The sequence below is a fragment of the Taudactylus pleione genome, unplaced genomic scaffold, assembly GCF_031769625.1.
Source record: "Taudactylus pleione unplaced genomic scaffold, aTauple2 ptg000408l, whole genome shotgun sequence".
NCBI classification, from domain to species: Eukaryota; Metazoa; Chordata; class Amphibia; order Anura; family Myobatrachidae; genus Taudactylus; species Taudactylus pleione.
The window spans coordinates 7,481,441-7,500,532 of record NW_028284810.1 but is presented as its reverse complement, the minus strand read 5'-3'; the positions used below and the strand labels follow the sequence as shown (position 1 = coordinate 7,500,532).

General features: G+C 45.1%; 1 protein-coding gene across 1 annotated transcript in view; it reads left to right on the top strand.

Annotated features, from left to right (window-relative positions):
• The window catches only part of LOC148506301 (cytochrome P450 3A12-like), a 58,629-nt gene that overhangs the window by 7,142 nt on the left and 32,395 nt on the right, over positions 1-19,092 (top strand). Inside the window, exon 2 of the mRNA XM_088446949.1 lies at positions 17,637-17,730. Coding sequence (XP_088303075.1) covers positions 17,637-17,730 — 94 coding nt within the window. The remainder of the gene's footprint in view (positions 1-17,636; positions 17,731-19,092) is intronic.

The following is a 19,092-nucleotide window of genomic DNA, read 5'->3' as shown; positions in this document are numbered from 1 at the left end:
GTCATTTGTCTTGACCAACAAGGATTTTGGCATGAATAGGGCAGTAAACGGGCACAGGCTCCAGAATTTGTAATTTTGAATAAGAATCTGTAGTTGTGCAGGGGTTCACTAGCTTCGGTCATCAAATGTTACACTTGAAACCCACAGTGGGTGGTCTGGTACATATGACCCATTTGTCATTTGCCTTGACCAACAAGGATTTTGGCATTAATAGGGCAGTAAACGGGCACAGGCTCCAGAATTTGTAATTTTGAATAAGAAGCTGTAGTTGTGCAGGGGTTAACTAGCTTCGGTAATCAAATGTTACACTTGAAACCCACAGAGGGTGGTCTTGTGCATATGACCCACTTGTCATTTGCCTTGACCAACAAGGATTTTGGCATGAATAGGGCAGTAAAGCGGGCACAGGCACCAGATTATCTCATTTTGAATAAGAAGCTGTAGTTGTGCAGGGGTTAACTAGCTTCGGTCATCAAATGTTACACTTGAAACCCACAGAGGGTGGTCTGGTCCATATGACCCACTTGTCATTTGCCTTGACCAACAAGGATTTTGGCATGAATAGGGCAGTAAACGGGAACACAGGCACCAGATTATCTCATTTTGAATAAGAAGCTGTAGTTTTGCAGGTGTTAACTAGCTGCGGTCATCAAATGTTACACTTGAAACCCACAGAGGGTGGTCTGGTACATATGACCCACTTGTCATTTGTCTTGACCAACAAGGATTTTGGCATGAATAGGGCAGTAAACGGGCACAGGCTGCAGAATTTGTAATTTTGAATAAGAAGCTGTAGTTGTGCAGGGGTTAACTAGCTTCGGTCATCAAATGTTACACTTGAAACCCACAGAGGGTGGTCTAGTACATATAACCCACTTGCCATTTGCCTTGACCAGCAAGGATTTGGGCATAAATAGGGCAGTAATGTGGGCACATGCACCAGGTTTCTTAATTTTGAATAATTACCTGTAGTTTTTCAAGGGTTAAATAGCGTTGGTCAACAAATTTGACTATTGGGGTCTTTCCCTAAACTTCTGAGCATGGTCTGGTATTGGAATACAGGAAAAAAAATCTGTGTGGGGTTCACCTTTCCTTCCGATAACCAGCACTAGGTTGGTTATAGGGAGGAAGGGGGTAACACTATAGCAGGGAGACACACTTAGCGTGGTGTCCTCCTGCCATCACATTATCCAGCACAAGGCTGGTTATAGGGAGGAGGGGGTAACACTATAGCAGGGAGATACACTTAGCGTGGTGTCCTCCTGCCATCACATTAACCAGCCCCAGACTATTCAGTATGTTTCTGGAATCTCTCAGAAAGCTGGTACACCGGTAGTGGTGTAATAAGGGGGTGCGTGTGGGGCACCTTGCCCTGGGCACCATCTGACAGGCCCGGCAGAGGGGGGAGCTGATGTCCAGGGCGATGTCCAGTGCTCAGTAGCTTAACTAGGGCAGGGCCGGTGACGCCCCCGCACCGCCGGCCACGGTACTGGCCCATCCTAGTTAAACAGTGTAGTGTCGACCGCAGTGAGGAGCTCATTCAGAGTTGGTCGCTGCTGGCGGCCACTCGCTCTGCATGTGGGCAGGTGTTTTTTTTTTTTTATCTCCGGCCGCTTGCAAAGCTGTGGGTGACCATCCACAGCTTGTGCGAGCGGGCTGGAGACAGTCATAATTATCATGACGGTCGGGCTTGTGACGAGACCCTGGGGTAGGGTCTAGCTGCCGCAAGCCCGAGTGTACTTCCTGCTCTAATAGAGCAGGAAGTCCACTACTGACATCACTAGTGATGTCAGTAACCCCTCCTAAAAATGCCAGACGTTCCTAAGGGCACGCATGCGTTTGTCTGCCCACAAAACAGGGCGAGCTGTCAATCAACATCGACAGCCGTCCCGTCTTGTTGTGAGCCACGCAGCAACTGACCTTCAGTCGCTCAGTTGGTCTCGCACATACACCTGCTGGACGCAGTGCATATGCAAACATCGAGCTGCTTGCGATCGCTGTGCGCTCGCGAGTGGCTCTGAGTGAGCTCCTGAGTGCGGTCAGCATTTACTCAGGACCGGCGTTAGGCTTCCCTGCGCCCAGCACTGTCCTGTGCTGCACAGCCACGCCCCTTCTCTCCCCCTGATCGCTTACCTAATAGCGCCAGGCGAAGGGTGGGAGGCGGGCTCAGGATAGCCCATAGAGCCGCCAGTGCATTTACAGCAGCCTATGAGAGTCAGACAGACTCTCATTGTCTGCTGCTGCGCCCACTGCAAGAGCTGGGCTGGAGCTCACTCATGAGCTCCGCCTTCCAGCTCCTGTAGTGAGTTATGGGAGAGATGTCATGACATCTCTCCCATAATGCAGAGTGCGCCAGCCCGGGAGGACTGCGGTGGTGTGGACGGCGGCGTGAGCAGGAGCGGGGATTCAAGTTACTTTTTTTTTTTTTTTACTTGTGTGTTTGTCTAATGGGGGTACTGCATCAGGGGGGGAGGTGACCTCTACTAGGGACTACTACTAACATATGGAGGTAACTACTATTTGGGGCACTGCATCGGGGGGGCTGTACTGGGGACTATTACTGGATAGGGGGATCACTACTGAGGGCCTGCATAAGTGGGACCACTACTGTGATCTGCATAAGGGGGACCACTACTGGGGGCACCGTATAAGGGGAACTTATGGCGGGCTGCATAAGAAGGACTACGACAGTGGGAACTGTGTAAGGGGCACTGCATATGGGGGATCACTACTGGGGGCACCGTATAATGGGAACTAATGGGTGACTGCATAAGGGGGACCACTACTAGGGGTACTGTATAAGGGGCACTACGAAGGGCCTGCATAAGAGGGATCACTACTGGGGACATTGTATACTTGGGGTACTGTATAAGGGGTACTACTGGGGGCCTGCATAAGAGGGACCACTACTGGGGGCACTGCAGAGGGGGGGGTGTATAAGGGGCACTGCATTAAGGTGCATATGGAATGGAAAGAAATGTTCAGAGTGACGAGATAGGGATGTGTGTCATGTTGACACTCCCTATTTTTAAGTGTCCACGCCCATTTTTTGTCACACACACATAGGGGGGGTCCATTTTAAACTTGTCCTGGGCTCCATATACCCTAGTTAAGCCACTGCCAGTGCTGTGACCAAATGCTTGATCCCAGCACCTTAGTCCTGCAGTCCGGTGAGATGTATCCCCAGCAGGACACATAAGTGTCCGATGGTGCCTAAGGGCGCATGCGCTCGACGGAGGGAGCTCCGTCGTGCGCATGCGCGAGACCCGGCGAGCGACGGGGAATCCGTCGCTCGGGGTCTTGCACCAAAGGGGGCGTGCTGTCGATGGTGAGTGGGCGTGCCGGGGGCGTGGCTGCCAGACGGAGGCGTTCCCATGGGAACGCCTACCGTCTGGGTCCGGCCCCACTGACATCACTAGTGATGTCAAAGGGAGTGATTTTGGCTCTGATAGAGCCAAAATCACTCCTGGGCTTGTGGCAGCGAGACTCTACCGCAGGGTCTCGTCGCAAGCCCGATGGTCGCGATGGTCTTGACCATCGCGACCATCATCATGGACGCTCGCATAAGCTGTGGGTGGTAACCCACAGCTATGCGAGCGTCCAGGAGGCCGCTCCAATGTTAGGTAGGAGGGCCCTGATTCAGAGCGAGCGCTCTGGTCAGAGTGTCCGGCTCTGAATCAGGCCCAGTATGTCTGTTTTCATTGCCGGTTAAGGCCCAGCAGCGGCTGACATGTGGCGCCAGCTAATAGCTGAGTGCAGCTCATTGACCGCCGGCCATTGAAGAGGGGTGACAATTTGAATTTGAGCCAATCACAGTGGTGACAATTTTGACAATCTGAGCCAATCACGGCGTGCACCGGCAGCCAATAGAAATCGGCCACAGTGAGCCATTCGTTGTAAGCCGCATCATGGCTGGCTACGCCCGTGGCGTCTAGCGTCAGATGTCTCTGGGAGGAAGAGTCAATTTGGCGGAAATGGGTGAAGAGCTCCAGCGGCCGTGGAAGAGTCCAGAAGACACCGGGCTCAAAAGAGAAGAGCTCCAACGGCTGCAGAAGACGCTAGGAGACACTGGGCTCAATAGAGAAGAGATCTGACAGCGCCGCTACTGGCCAGAATGGGCCAGCGACAGAAAATGCGGCTGAGGACCGGAGAGTACTGCAGTGGTTGGGAAGTAAAAGAGCGAATGAAGATCCTCACTGCATCCTCTCCCACCCGACAGGTACACCCTCTTTGAGGCCTTACCATCATTAACCCCTCCCTAGACCATCAGATTGTTAGGCAGTAGGCACGTAAGGGTCATGAGGCCTTAAGCTAGTGGCACAAATAGGCGGGCATTAGGCCCGTGCTCCTAAGGCTATAATTGACCCTGGGCAATAGGCCCAGGTCACATAAATAAGTGAGGTGCCAACTTCTCATCTTGCCTGGTTGCCAAACACCATAGTTATTCCCCTGGACCTTGGTCACTGCTACCTGGATGAAGACTGCTGTGGCAGTGGGAGTTTGCCAGCTCAAGGTGAAGACTACAGGAAGCACTGAGATCGTGGGAGTCGACCCACCTCGGGTGAAGAACACATAGTAATTGTGGATGAACTAGGCTTAGTTCAGCCAAAGACTACTGGACTGGTAAATCTAATTGCATTGTATTTTCATTCAATTGCATGCTATTTTAATTGTCAGACATTAGGCCCATGGCCACTGTGGGTGTTAAGCCCTAACCAGCAGGGACGGCCTTTGTTAGGCGGACAATAAGCCTGAGCCAGAGAGGGCACTAGTCCCACAAGGTATAAGGGGCATTAGGCCCTATAGGGTTAATTTGGGATCCACATCATTAACCCATTGTTAGGTGTCATTGATCCCCTAGAAGGCAGGCACTAGGCCTGAGGCAGCAGAAGATGATTAAGCCCTGTAGTACTGTTGTTCTGATTTGATAACAATGTATTGAGGTTTGTAACCTTGTTACCTCATCATCTCAGCTACTACAATCAGGCCTCCATTAAAAGGTAGGCTGTAGTAAGGTACCTGTTTGTGATTATGGTAATGTTTTGTAACTGCATTATTGCCTTGTCCTGTAACAATTATTGCATTATTGGTGTAGATGCATTGTTGGGGAGCATAGGTGTAGCATGGTGATATGGAGTGCACTACATCCACCCTGTATTGCTGTTGGCAGGGTGCTGATGTATGTATGAGTAGTCAAGTTGGTGTGTGTGGTCAGAGGCGTCACCTACCTTGGTGTCACCTGGTGCGGATGCTCTGAGTACTCTTGCGCGCCATAGGCATGTGCTCATGGAAGGGGCGTGGCTTCGCAGGAAGGGGCGTGACCTCGCCCGTGAAGCGACACCCCTTATGTGAGCCGATCTTGGGTGCGTTACCGCCTCCAGTTCTCGTCACACAGTGGGCTTCCCCAGTGCTCCTGCAGCTGTTGGGGCAGGCCACATTCTCTCCCTGCCTCTCTCCGCGTCCTGGCATCACGGTGACACCATCCGACGGGGTGACACCAAAATAGCAGAGCAGCTCTGCTATTTTGGTGTCAAACCCTTCGGATGGTGTCACCCAGTGCCGCCCGCCCCCAGTGGCGGTTCTAGGGGCGGGCTAACAGGGCAGTCGCCCAGAGCGCCGGCCCCTAGAGGGCACCACTGATTCCCCAGGAGGGCAAAAATAAAAATCCAATAAGAAAAATAAAAAAAAAACAGCGCCAGTCACCCCCGCGTTGATATTTGTTATCAGCGGGCACCCGGCTCCCTCTCTGCAGCGGCAGTCGAAGCTCACTCCAGAGCTCCGGCTCCCGCATAGAGCACTATGGGAGGGACGTCCTAACGTCATGAAGTCTCTCCCATAGAACCGTGGAACCGGAGCTCACTCCTGAGCTCCGGCTCCAGCAGAGAGCACTATGGGAGGGACGTCATGACATCTCTCCCATAGATCTGTGGTGGAGCCGCGGTCGGACCAGACGGCAGCGGACGCAGGAGTGGGGCCTAAGGTAAGTATTATGTTTGTATGTTTTATTTTTCAGAAGAGAGACATGGGGCATTACTACTGGGGGCATGTCTATAAGGGGGCATTACTACTGGGGGCATGTCTATAAGGGGGCATTACTACTGGGGGCATGTCTATAAAGGGGCATTACTACTGGGGACATTACTACTGGGGTCATGTCTATAAGGGGGCATTACTACTGGGGGCACTACTATAGGGGGCACTAATGGGGGCATTACAACTGTGGGCACTACTATAGTGGGCATTCCTACTGTGGGCACTACAACAGGGGGCATTATTACTGGGGGCACTACTAATGTGGGCACTACTATAGGGGGCACCACTATTGGGGGCATTACCAATGGAGGCACTACTATAGGGTACTTTACCATTGGGGGCATTAACACTGTGGGTACTACTGAGGGCACTGCATGGGGAGCACAAATACTGGGGCCATTGTGTAAGAGACACCACTGCTGTGAGCATTCTATAAGGGGCACCACTACTGTGGGCATTGTATTAGGGGCACTACTACTCAGTACTGTGGACCTTGTGTATAAGGGGCACTAATTTGAGCATTGTGTAAAAGGGGCACCACTGTGTGTCATAACATGAATAAGGGACTAATGTGTGGCGTAATTTGAATTGGGGATACTGTATTATAGAGGGCATAACTGTGTGTGGCACAATGTATTATACAGGGCATTACTGCATGTGACATAATGTATTATACAGGGCATTACTGCGTGTGACATAATGTATTATACAGGGCATTACTGCGTGTGGCATAATGTGTTATACAAATTCTTACTGCGTGTGGCATAATGTGTTAAACAGGGCATTACTGCATGTGGCATAATGTGTTATAAAAGCCAATACTGCATGTGGCATAATGTGTTATACAGGGCATTACTGCATGTGGCATAATGTGTTTATAAAGGGCATTACTGTGTGTGGAATTATGTGTTATAAAGGGCATTACTGCACATGGCAATTAATCGCCATGAGGGGAGAGCTTGAGGGGAAGACCAGCACCTTCGTAAGTGCTGGGCACGCCCTACAGTGTGATGAATTGGGGATGATCCGCAACGACACACCCCCTATCCGGAAGCGCATGCACTTTCAGTGCAAGCTGAGGAACGTCTTCTAAAAAAAAGATGTCAACTAAAAGTTGGCCCTAAGCTCCACAATATCTAGAACCGGCCCTGCCCGCACCCCCCTTGTGATGCCAGTGTGTGTGGAAAACACTAAAGAAAGAAGTCAGTATAGTGAAGCCGTGTAGCTTCTTATTCAAAATGAGATAATCTGGTGCCTGTGCCCGCTTTACTGCCCTATTCATGCCAAAATCCTTGTTGGTCAAAGCAAATGGCAAGTGGGTTATATGTACCAGATCACCCTCTGTGGGATCCAAGTGTAACATTTGATGACTGAAGCTAGTTAACCCCTGCACAACTACAGCTTCTTATTCAAAATTACAAATTCTGGAGCCTGTGCCCGTTTACTGCCCTATTCATGCCAAAATCCTTGTTGGTCAAGGCAAATGACAAGTGGGTGATATGTACCAGACCACCCTCTGTGGGTTTCAAGTGTAACATTTGATGACCGAGGCTAGTAAACCCCTGCACAACTACAGCTTCTTATTCAAAATGAGATAATCTGGTGCCTGTGCCCGCTTTACTGCCCTATTCAAGCCAAAATCCTTGTTGGTCAAGACAAATGACAAGTGGGTCATATCTACCGGACCACCCTCTGTGGGTTTCAAGTGTAACATTTGATGACCGAAGCTATTTAACCCCTGCACAACTACAGCTTCTTATTCAAAATTACAAATTCTGGAGCCTGTGCCCGTTTACTGCCCTATTCATGCCAAAATCCTTGCTGGTCAAGACAAATGACAAGTGGGTCATATGTACCAGACCACCCTCTGTGGGTTTCAAGTGTAACATTTGATGACCGAAGCTAGTTAACCCCTGCAAAACTACAGCTTCTTATTCAAAATGAGATAATCTGGTGCCTGTGCCCGCTTTACTGCCCTATTCATGCCAAAATCCTTGTTGGTCAAGGCAAATGACAAGTGGTTCATATGGACCAGGCCACCCTCTGTGGGTTTCTAGTGTAACATTTGATGACCGAAGCTAGTTAACCCCTGCACAACTACAGCTTCTTATTCAAAATTACAAATTCTGGAGCCTGTGCCCGTTTACTGCCCTATTCATGCCAAAATCCTTGTTGGTCAAGACAAATGACAAGTGGGTTATATGTACCAGATCACCCTCTGTGGGATCCAAGTGTAACATTTGATAACTGAAGCTAGTTAACCCCTCCACAGCTACAGCTTCTTATTCAAAATGACAAAATATGGTGCCTGTGCCCGCTTTACTGCCCTATTCATGCCAAAATCCTTGTTGCTCAAGGCAAATGACAAGTGGGTGATATGTACCAGACCACCCTCTGTGGGTTTCTAGTGTAACATTTGATGACCGAAGCTAGTTAACCCCTGCACAACTACAGCTTCTTATTCAAAATTACAAATTCTGGAGCCTGTGCCCGTTTACTGCCCTATTCATGCCAAAATCCTTGTTGCTCAAGACAAATGACAAGTGGGTCATATGTACCAGACCACCCTCTGTGGGTTTCAAGTGTAAAATTTGATGACTGAAGCTAGTTAACCCCTGCACAACTACAGCTTCTTAATCAAAATTACAAATTCTGGATTCTGTGCCCGCTTTACTGCCCTATTCATGCCAAAATCCTTGTTGGTCAAGGCAAATGACAAGTGGGTGATATGTACCAGACCACCCTCTGTGGGTTTCAAGTGTAACATTTGATGACCGAAGCTAGTTAACCCCTGCACAACTACAGCTTCTTATTCAAAATTACAAATTCTGCAGCCTGTGCCCGTTTATGGATATTCATGCCAAAATCCTTGTTGGTCAAGACAAATGACAAGTGGGTGATATGTACCAGACCACCCTCTGTGGGTTTCAAGATTAACATTTGATGACCGAAGCTAGTTAACCCCTGCACAACTACAGCTTCATATTCAAAATGAGATAATCTGGTGCCTGTGCCCGCTTTACTGCCCTATTCATGCCAAAATCCATGTTGGTCAAGGCAAATGACAAGTGGGTCATATGTACCAGACCACCCTCTGTGGGTTTCAAGTGTATTATTTGATGACCGAAGCTAGTTAACCCCTGCACAACTACAGCTTCTTATTCAAAATGACAAATTCTGGAGCCTGTGCCCGTTTACTGCCCTATTAATGCCAAAATCATTGTTGGTCAAGGCAAATAACAAGTGGCTGATATGTACCAGACCACCCTCTGTGGGTTTCAAGTGTAACATTTGATGATCGAAGCTAGTTAACCCCTGCACAACTACAGCTTCTTATTCAAAATGAGATAATCTGGTGCCTGTGCCCGCTTTACTGCCCTATTCATGCCAAAATCCTTGTTGGTCAAGACAAATGACAAGTGGGTCATATGTACCAGACCACCCTCTGTGGGTTTCAAGTGTAACATTTGATGACCGAAGCTAGTTAACCCCTGCACAACTACAGCTTCTTATTCAAAATTACAAATTCTGCAGCCTGTACCCGTTTATGGATATTCATGCCAAAATCCTTGTTGGTCAAGACAAATGACAAGTGGGTGATATGTACCAGACCACCCTCTGTGGGTTTCAAGATTAACATTTGATGACCGAAGCTAGTTAACCCCTGCACAACTACAGCTTCTTATTCAAAATGAGATAATCTGGTGCCTGTGCCCGCTTTACTGCCCTATTCATGCCAAAATCCATGTTGGTCAAGGCAAATGCCAAGTGGGTCATATGTACCAGACCACCCTCTGTGGGTTTCAAGTGTAACATTTGATGACCGAAGCTAGTTAACCCCTGCACAACTACAGCTTCTTATTCAAAATGACAAATTCTGGAGCCTGTGCCCGTTTACTGCCCTATTAATGCCAAAATCCTTGTTGGTCAAGGCAAATAACAAGTGGGTGATATGTACCAGACCACCCTCTGTGGGTTTCAAGTGTAACATTTGATGACCGAAGCTAGTTAACCCCTGCACAACTACAGCTTCTTATTCAAAATGAGATAATCTGGTGCCTGTGCCCGCTTTACTGCCCTATTCATGCCAAAATCCTTGTTGGTCAAGGCAAATGACAAGTGGCTCATATGTACCAGACCACCCTCTGTTGGTTTCAAGTGTAACATTTGATGACCGAAGCTAGTTAACCCCTGCACAACTACAGCTTCTTATTCAAAATGACAAATTCTGGAGCCTGTGCCCGTTTACTGCCCTATTCATGCCAAAATCCTTGTTGGTCAAGATAAATGACAAGTGGGTCATATGTACCAGATCAGACCACCCTCTGTGGGTTTCAAGTGTAACATTTGATGACCGAAGCTATTTAACCCCTGCACAACTACAGCTTCTTATTCAAAATGAGATAATCTGGTGCCTGTGCCCGCTTTACTGCCCTATTCATGCCAAAATCCTTGTTGGTCAAGGCAAATGACAAGTGGGTCATATGTACCAGACCACCCTCTGTGGGTTTCAAGTGTAACATTTGATGACCGAAGCTAGTTAACCCCTGCAGAACTACAGCTTCTTTTTCAAAATTACAAATTCTGGAGCCTGTGCCCGTTTACTGCCCTATTCATTCCAAAATCCTTGTTGGTCAAGACAAATGACAAGTGGGTCATATGTACCAGACCACCCTCTGTGGGTTTCAAGTGTAACATTTGATGACCGAAGCTAGTTAACTCCTGTACAACTACAGCTTCTTATTGAAAATTAGATAATCTGGTGCCTGTGCCCGCTTTACTGCCCTATTCATGCCAAAATCCTTGTTGGTCATGGCAAATGACAAGTGGGTCATATGTACCAGACCACCTTCTGTGGGTTTCAAGTGTAACATTTGATGACCGAACCTAGTTAACCCCTGCACAACTACAGCTTCTTATTCAAAATTAAAAATTCTGGAGCCTGTGCCCGTTTACTGCCCTATTCATGCCAAAATCCTTGTTGGTCAAGGCAAATGACAAGTGGGTGATATGTACCAGACCACCCTCTGTGGATTTCAAGTGTAACATTTGAAGACCGAAGCTAGTTAACCCCTGCACAACTACAGCTTCTTATTCAAAATTACAAATTCTGGAGCCTGTGCCCGTTTACTGCCCTATTCATGCCAAAATCCTTGTTGGTCAAGGCAAATGACAAGTGGGTCATATGTACCAGACCACCCTCTGTGGATTTCAAGTGTAACATTTGATGACCAAAACTAGTTAACCCCTGCACAACTACAGCTTCTTATTCAGAATGACAAAATATAGTGCCTGTGCCCGCTTTACTGCCGTTTTCATGCCCAAATCCTTATTGTGCCAGGAAAATAATAATTGTAGACTGTGTAAGGGACATAATTCTTTGTTTACATAGTGTTAGTTTAGTGATTTAACTTTATTTAAATATTTTAATGTAACATTTTCTGAATAAGAAGCTGGAGCTTGAATAAGAAGTGAATAAGAAATGAATAAGAAGTGAATAAGAAATGAATAAGAAGCTGGCCGAATAAGAAGCCAACTTCAGCCTCGTTTCAAATACAGACACTATATTACCAGCATATTATCCTTGAAAAAAGTCGTAAGTGCCGGCCGAAACGCGTTGGAGACACCCAGACATTACTTCTAAACACAAGCCATTATCTCAGATCGTGTGGGACCCGGAGGAGAAGAAGAACAGCATGCCGCACTCCTGCCGCCACTAGTTTTCCGGACCATGCTCGGAGGAACCCCCGACCCCAGCAGCTTGAGCAGCCGCACCCACCGGTAAGAGATCCCCGCTGTGTACTTGTCTTCCCAGCGGCCGATCCACCTGTCTGCCGACGTAGAATACTTCTGCTCCTGCGACTAGGTGGTGTCCGCGGTCAGTAGGACCAGACCAGCACGTGGGACCATAGAGCACCGTCGGCCACAACATAGGTAGCGGTACCTTCATCCCTGCTGCCATGCTTTAGGTAGACTGATAGCGCCCGGTCACTGGATCTGGGCTGGCGAGGCTCTCTCCATTGTGCTCTGGGGGACCCCGATTACAATCCGGTCAGCAGTGAAGTTGGCTGTGTGTGGGTTACGGTTACTGCAGAACCGTGGCCAGTGATGTTACTACTGTACTAATTTGACTATACACATCGGCTGTTTTAAATTGAACATATCACAAGAGGATCAGAAGTTTACACTGTTATTGTGGATTGATGTGCATTCAGGACCAGGGACTGGGCCATTTCAAGTGGAATCTGTTGTTCCCGTTTTTTTTTTCTCCCAACTGAACTCATCCCTTGACATTTGCAATATTCCTATGCCCCATATGTAATTCACCTGCACCCCGGTGTGTGGTATCATTTTGTCATTACTGTAATTTATATATTTTTTGTGCCAGTTCCCGATGTGAACATACCCACTTTTTATATGTGGGATTAAAACTCATTTGAATTATACCTTGTTGCTCGCATACTGTATATTATAGATTGCATATTGTGACATTTAATATAGACCATTTTCTGATGACAACCAATTTTTAGTAAGTCTATTGTCAATCATATGCACATGCACCAAGTCAGATCACTAGACTTCATAGGATTGAGCGCTCACTGCACAAACATTTTGTAGATGTTTGATTTCTGCAGTGAAATATAGAGGTTAAAAACTAGACATACATGCAAAATATGTGCAGAAAGATAGAAATGATGTGAGTAAGTATTATTAAAAAGCGGGATCCACTAGTTAGTTAGATTAATATTGGATACTGCCCTGTAGCACAAAAAATCACAGATGAAGGTGGTATATATAAAGATCTAACTTAATACTACGTTATAGCCAGGATGTTTGTCAACTGAAATGATTATTACAATTTGCCTAATATTGGCTTGTGATTCCTGTCTACATCTACAAGAACAATTGTAATTCATCTACATCCACTAATTATAAGTGAATTCATAAGACACTTGAATTGGATTTATGGATGTTACACATGTGATACTCTCAGAGGGGTCGTTAATAAATACCTAGTAGTGGTAATGTTATATTCATTACTATTATCAGCAGTTACTATTATCACCTAATTCATCCTGTTAGGGTTGACATCTAAAGCAGTACACAGTAAGCTATGTAATAACACCAAAAATAATAGATTATAGTGTTAATTTAACTGTATTTGACACTCGTATTATTATGTTGTTTCCCTTTAAAGTAATGACACTTAATTAGGGAAGATTCCTACAGTGTAATTGCCATACTGTGCTGCTATCACTTAATTTAATGATTATCACCCCATATAATAAGATCCTGCTCATAATTAGCAGTGCTGCAAGATATTCATCTTATTTATTGTACTGTAGAACTCACAGCTCGAGCTACTTAATTCAAATATGTTTCTAAAGTGTAGCAGTCTAATGGTGCTTACACACGGGACAATCAGTCAGCGATAACGATATTGCTGACTGATCTCCCTGCACCTTCCCGGTGTGCTGGATGATCGATATCGATCATCCAGCATACCACCAACCCACCAACGACGGGCCAACGACCCGCGATCAACAATCATGGGTCCCTATGTAACCTGGACAATATCATCCAGGTTGGACGATATTGTTATTTTTTTAACGATTTGTCGTTAACGATGTCTGAGTTATAACGATGAATGATAATCGTTCAAGCGCGCTCCCGTTTGTAGTTTGCAGTTCATCGTCCATTTCAGACTGTCCAACATAACGATTTTCATTAAGGGAAAGAACATTTTTCGTTCATCGTTGTAAAAATCATTCATTACACTTCAAAAAAAAATCACTTTTTCAAGGGAAAATCTGACAGATAATCTGACAGAAAATTGTTGGTTACAAAATCATTACATGTGTATGCACCTTTAAAGGTGGATGACAAAAAATATATAAATAATTTAATTGTTTATTACATTCGTCCCTAGTGGCTTGATTTCTGATAATATTATTAAATTCATTCAGGGTTCAGATATCTCCATATATTATCACAGTATAGGTGTATTGTATCCCTTCAGACTAATAACATTTGATTAGGGAATGTTCATATATTCAATAGGAAATGGATGTAAAAAGCTTCATGTGCTGCCACATGGTGGAATTACCATGCTGTGCTGTTATCACTGAGTTTAATAAGTCACACGCCATATAACAGGATCCTACTCGTTACTAACAGTGCTGCACGATGTCAGTCTTATTTTACTATGCTGTGAAACTCACAGCTCGAGCCACCTCATTGTCAGTATACATTTAATAAACTAGTACAGGTAGTTGATATACATCATATTTCAGATCACACAGTGGACCCGCTGACATGCCAGCTTGACAGCTTTGTCAAGGCTGAACCCAATTGTCCAGCTCAGAAGGGTATTTAACAAAAGGCAAAACGCCAATCGGAGTGTTGCCTCATGTCACATGCGATCATCAGCCAATAGGAGCCTTAAGGTGCGTACACACTTGGCGATTAAAGTGGACGACTGAATGATAACGATACCGTTATCGTTCAGTCATCCACTTTATCGTAAATTTTTAACACTTAAGATGATGAACGATAACGACGACGCGCGTTACTGCGGGTCATTCATCATTATCGTTCATCGGGTAAACATGCAGGCCAACCTGACAATGGGCCTGATTCAGACCCACTCGCGAGCGGCTGTCCGCTCGCAAGTGGGTCGATGTTCTGGACTGAGCATGCGCACGACGGAGGGAGCTCCGTCGTGCGCATGCGCCAGACGCGACGAGCGAAGGAAAGTCCTTCGCTCGTTGTGTCCGATCAAAGGGGGCGTGCTGTCAATGTTGATTGACAGCACGCCCCCTTTGGTAGGCGTGCCGGGGGCGTGCCTCCCTGACGGGGGAGTTCCCACGGGAACGCCTCCCGTCAAAAGCCGGCCCACTGACATCACTAGTGATGTCAGTGGGAGTGATTTTGGCTCTGATAGAGCCAAAATCACTCCGGAGCTTGCGGTTGAAAACCTCAACCGCAGGCTCCGGCTCGCAATTTCGATGGTCGCGATGGTCTCGACCATCGCGGCCATCAAAATACACGCTCGTATAGCCTGTGGGTGGTGACCCACAGCTATACGAGCGTCCAGAAGGACGCTCCATTTTCATGGAGGCCAGCCCTCATTCAGAGCATGCGCTCTGCTCAGAGCGTACGGCTCTGAATGAGGGCCAATGTCACTGGGGGAGAGAGCCCGTCGCTGAACGATATCATTAATGATATCGTTCAGCGGGTGTGCTCAATGTCATTAACGACATTGAGCACACCCTGCCGGGGACACACTAGACGATATCGCTCAGGGAGCATATCATCTAGTGTGTATGCTCCTTTAGTGTGTCATTGCTGCATCAGAGATCACATGTCCTACCGTCTGATGCAGCCTACTCAGATAGAATCTATACACAAGTCCCGATCATATGATCGGGACCCCATCCAATGGTAGAGGAGGTGTGCCGAGCTGCTGTTTTCTTGTAGACAGGAATCACAAGCCAATATTTGGCGAATTGTATTAATCATTTCAGTTGACAATCATCCTGTCTATATCGTGGTATTAAGTTAGATCTTTATATATACCACCTTCATCTGTGATTTATTGTGCTACAGGGCAGTATCCAATATTAATCAAGACTAACTAGTGGATCCCACTTTTTAATAATACTCACATCATTTCTATCTTTCTGCACATATTTTGCATGTATGTCTAGTTTTTAACCTCTATATTTCACTGTATCTTCCCAAAGATTGGGACTATTTTAATAAAAATTGATTTAAAAATTTAATTTTAGAATATCTTATATTCTCTCTGTGAGCCCATCCAATACAACCCCTAGCTCATTTTACTCTTTACGTTATAGCTTAATTTGGTTGATTTAAGGCTGCACCCCCATTTTTGAAATATTGCCCAAGTTGAATGGGCCTAATATATGATAAGCCCAAATTAATTATTACAGTGTGCAGACGGAATCAGGATGTATTACCACCGGCCGCATGGCCGGCAGTTCAAATCCCGATGCTGGAAGCCCGGCAGGGGTGAAGATCCCGATAGCGGATTTAGGTAAGTGATGCTAACCCTACCTCTCCCCCTAACCCTAACCCTCACTTAGGGGTGCTTATTCCCACTGGCCTTTTAATTGCATTATTTTTTATCATTATAGTGGTCACTGTATGCCTCCTTATACAATGCATAATAATAGCACAAGTCGCATTCTAAAAACATGCTACTGGAAGACAATGGAATGCTACTCAACTGATATCATCAGCAGCAGAAACAATGATTTCCAATTCAGACACATCTATGTACATTTTATAAATGTTAAATGCAAACTGCATTTAAAAATCACCAAGTGAACATATTCAAATGTGGAACTGGAGCGGAAGTCTGGGCATTCACTCCACGCACATGTGACTAGGCACCCATATCACTGTTGCCTTGGCAACATATTCTTAGTAAATAGCAACATTAACTTATTTTTGATAGCTCATAGTAGCGATAGAAAATCTTTGCCATTGAAACTTGGTAATAAACAAGTAAGTCAGCTACACAAGACCAATTTATATATAAATTTACGTTTATTTAATCTACATGTATCCACAAATTAAGATTGCCCAATTACCTCCCATCTACACAGTCCACACATACCTTTACATATGTCCTCTTTCTAAACTCATATGACCCACTGACTCCAGGCCAACAATCCTGTGTGCCCGGATCATACAGCCCACCAAGGATCTCAGCAATCTGGCTGGACCAATGTGCAATATGTAGCACATCCTTATGTAACAAGCCTGTAGGGTTTTGAACTGTTTTGATTATCAGAAGGGAGAAACCTACATATTGTGATTCTGGCCCCTAGAGATTAAGTGCAGGATTTACTGTCTCTTTCTGTAAAAATCATTGAAGAAATTGTGTAAGCATTTTTATATATGAAAAAAAATTTCTTGTCAAATTGACAAGAAATTTTAATAAATGAATTGTTTCTCTGATCTAACAGTAGGCCATTGGGCCATCTTGTTTTGGGTGTATTTTTGGTGAGTGGGTCTTTTTTAGATTAATTTGGAGCCTATGGAATTTACTTACATCCACATTGAAGTTGGTCCAGTCTAATAAAGAAGAAAAGTGAACTATCATGAATGCAATTTTCCTATAAAGGAATTATATTGGACAATTTATTGGTTTGAAATCCAAACTACGATATGTCTGAAACCCTCTATTTCTAATTGATGTTCATTACATTTATAAGATTTGCGCCTCAAAACATTTTTGTATTCTTGGATTATTTGTTCCCACTAACAGGGGTTCTATTTGAGGAGCAGCATTTGTGTCATAGCGCAAAATAAGTGCATTTTTTTTCTTGTAATATGTGAAGTTGCTTATAATTACAGATACTGATATTTCATTTTATGCTTAATTAACATGACATATTACAGTGATATACGTTCACTGGTAACATGCCAAGTATAATAATTATACCTGGCATGTTACCAGTGAACGTATATCACTGTTAATTATGAAACAGTGGTGTAGAGTTATAATACATACAATAGTATATAGCATCACATACCGTATATATGCCTCAATGGTTTTGTGCTCTTTCCAGCTATGCTGTGATACCTTATAGAGTGTTCCTAAAACATGGGATACCCGGTCCTAAGCCTCTGCCATTTATTGGGACTTTTCTGGAAAACAGAAATGTGAGTATAAAGAAACGTCATCAGATTGTTTCCTAGTATCATTGTAATTACCAGTTGAGATTGTTTATTACCATTATTATTAAAGTGTATTTAAAAAGTAACTTATTCTATCGTTCCATTTAATAATGAAAAATAAGTACTATTACAATACAACAATAAACATACTGTATAGTATACTGACACATATTTGGACAGGGCCCTTTAACCGCTCATTTTGTTTCTCTCTTCCCTGTATAGCTTGTTCAGTACATTTGGTATACAGTGGGCTGGGTTAGTGCTGGGACCAGCTGACCAGCAATGATTTGTGCTTTGCATCTTTTTATTGGCAACACTATCACTTATTATTGGATTTTTTACTTGTATACTCCAAGGGATGGACTGACATGGAAACTGTATCACACTCTAGGCCTGATTCAGAGGTGCAGTCCATGTAGTTGCAGAAGCTGATGCACATGAATAGAGCGTCGTGGTGGCAATAATATGCAAATACTACTTTCAACCTCCTCCTCATGTACTAGCATGCACCTGAATGTGCAAGCACTGAAATGCCCACTTTCAGCATCTCTGCACGTTACAACACTACCAGTGATTCTTGACATGCCACCATCGGCGCAACACCACGTGCACCATCGACATTTGCACTATTCCTATGGCATGTACAGTGTCTCCGTCTGTACATGACACCTGTGGCTGCGGCTCTGCATCTGAGAACGCAGCCCCTTTCAGTGACACACCCGCGACACTCCCATAACACACGCACCCAGGATTGCCCATGGTTTACCCTCGCAATCTCAAATACCAACGTTCCTGTACAAAACAACACATTGTGCGTACACTCAGGGTAAAGCATGCTTTATAGGGTTTTTTTGAATGTTTGTAAACTTTTCACCTCTATCCAGGATATGTGTCCGAGCAATTAAAGTATGTAACAGCTTCTGGACAAGTGTACAATGTGTAATATGTGTAGTACTAGAAGATACTGATAATTAATAAGTGTTTTTCCCCATCCACTGCAGGTCTTTGTGACGTCTGGGAATTAGCAAATATACTGTAACTATCACAAATATTGGTCTAACAGATTAAGAATGATTAACCTGTAAAGAACGCAGATGAATAACAACATACACAGCCAATTTAAATAGAAGCCTAATTTATTGGGCAAATACAGTAATATGCTATGCTGCTCCAGCAACAAAACATTCAGGGAGAAGCAGATATAAACATACAGAAAATTGTAATTATCCATGAAGCTAGAAGTTTAGGAAAATGAAGGCCAGCAGCAGAATGTTTCTCCCATATACAGATTCATTAATTATTGCTTAGAAACCACATTTCTTGTTGATGTTTTCAAATGTTTAAGAC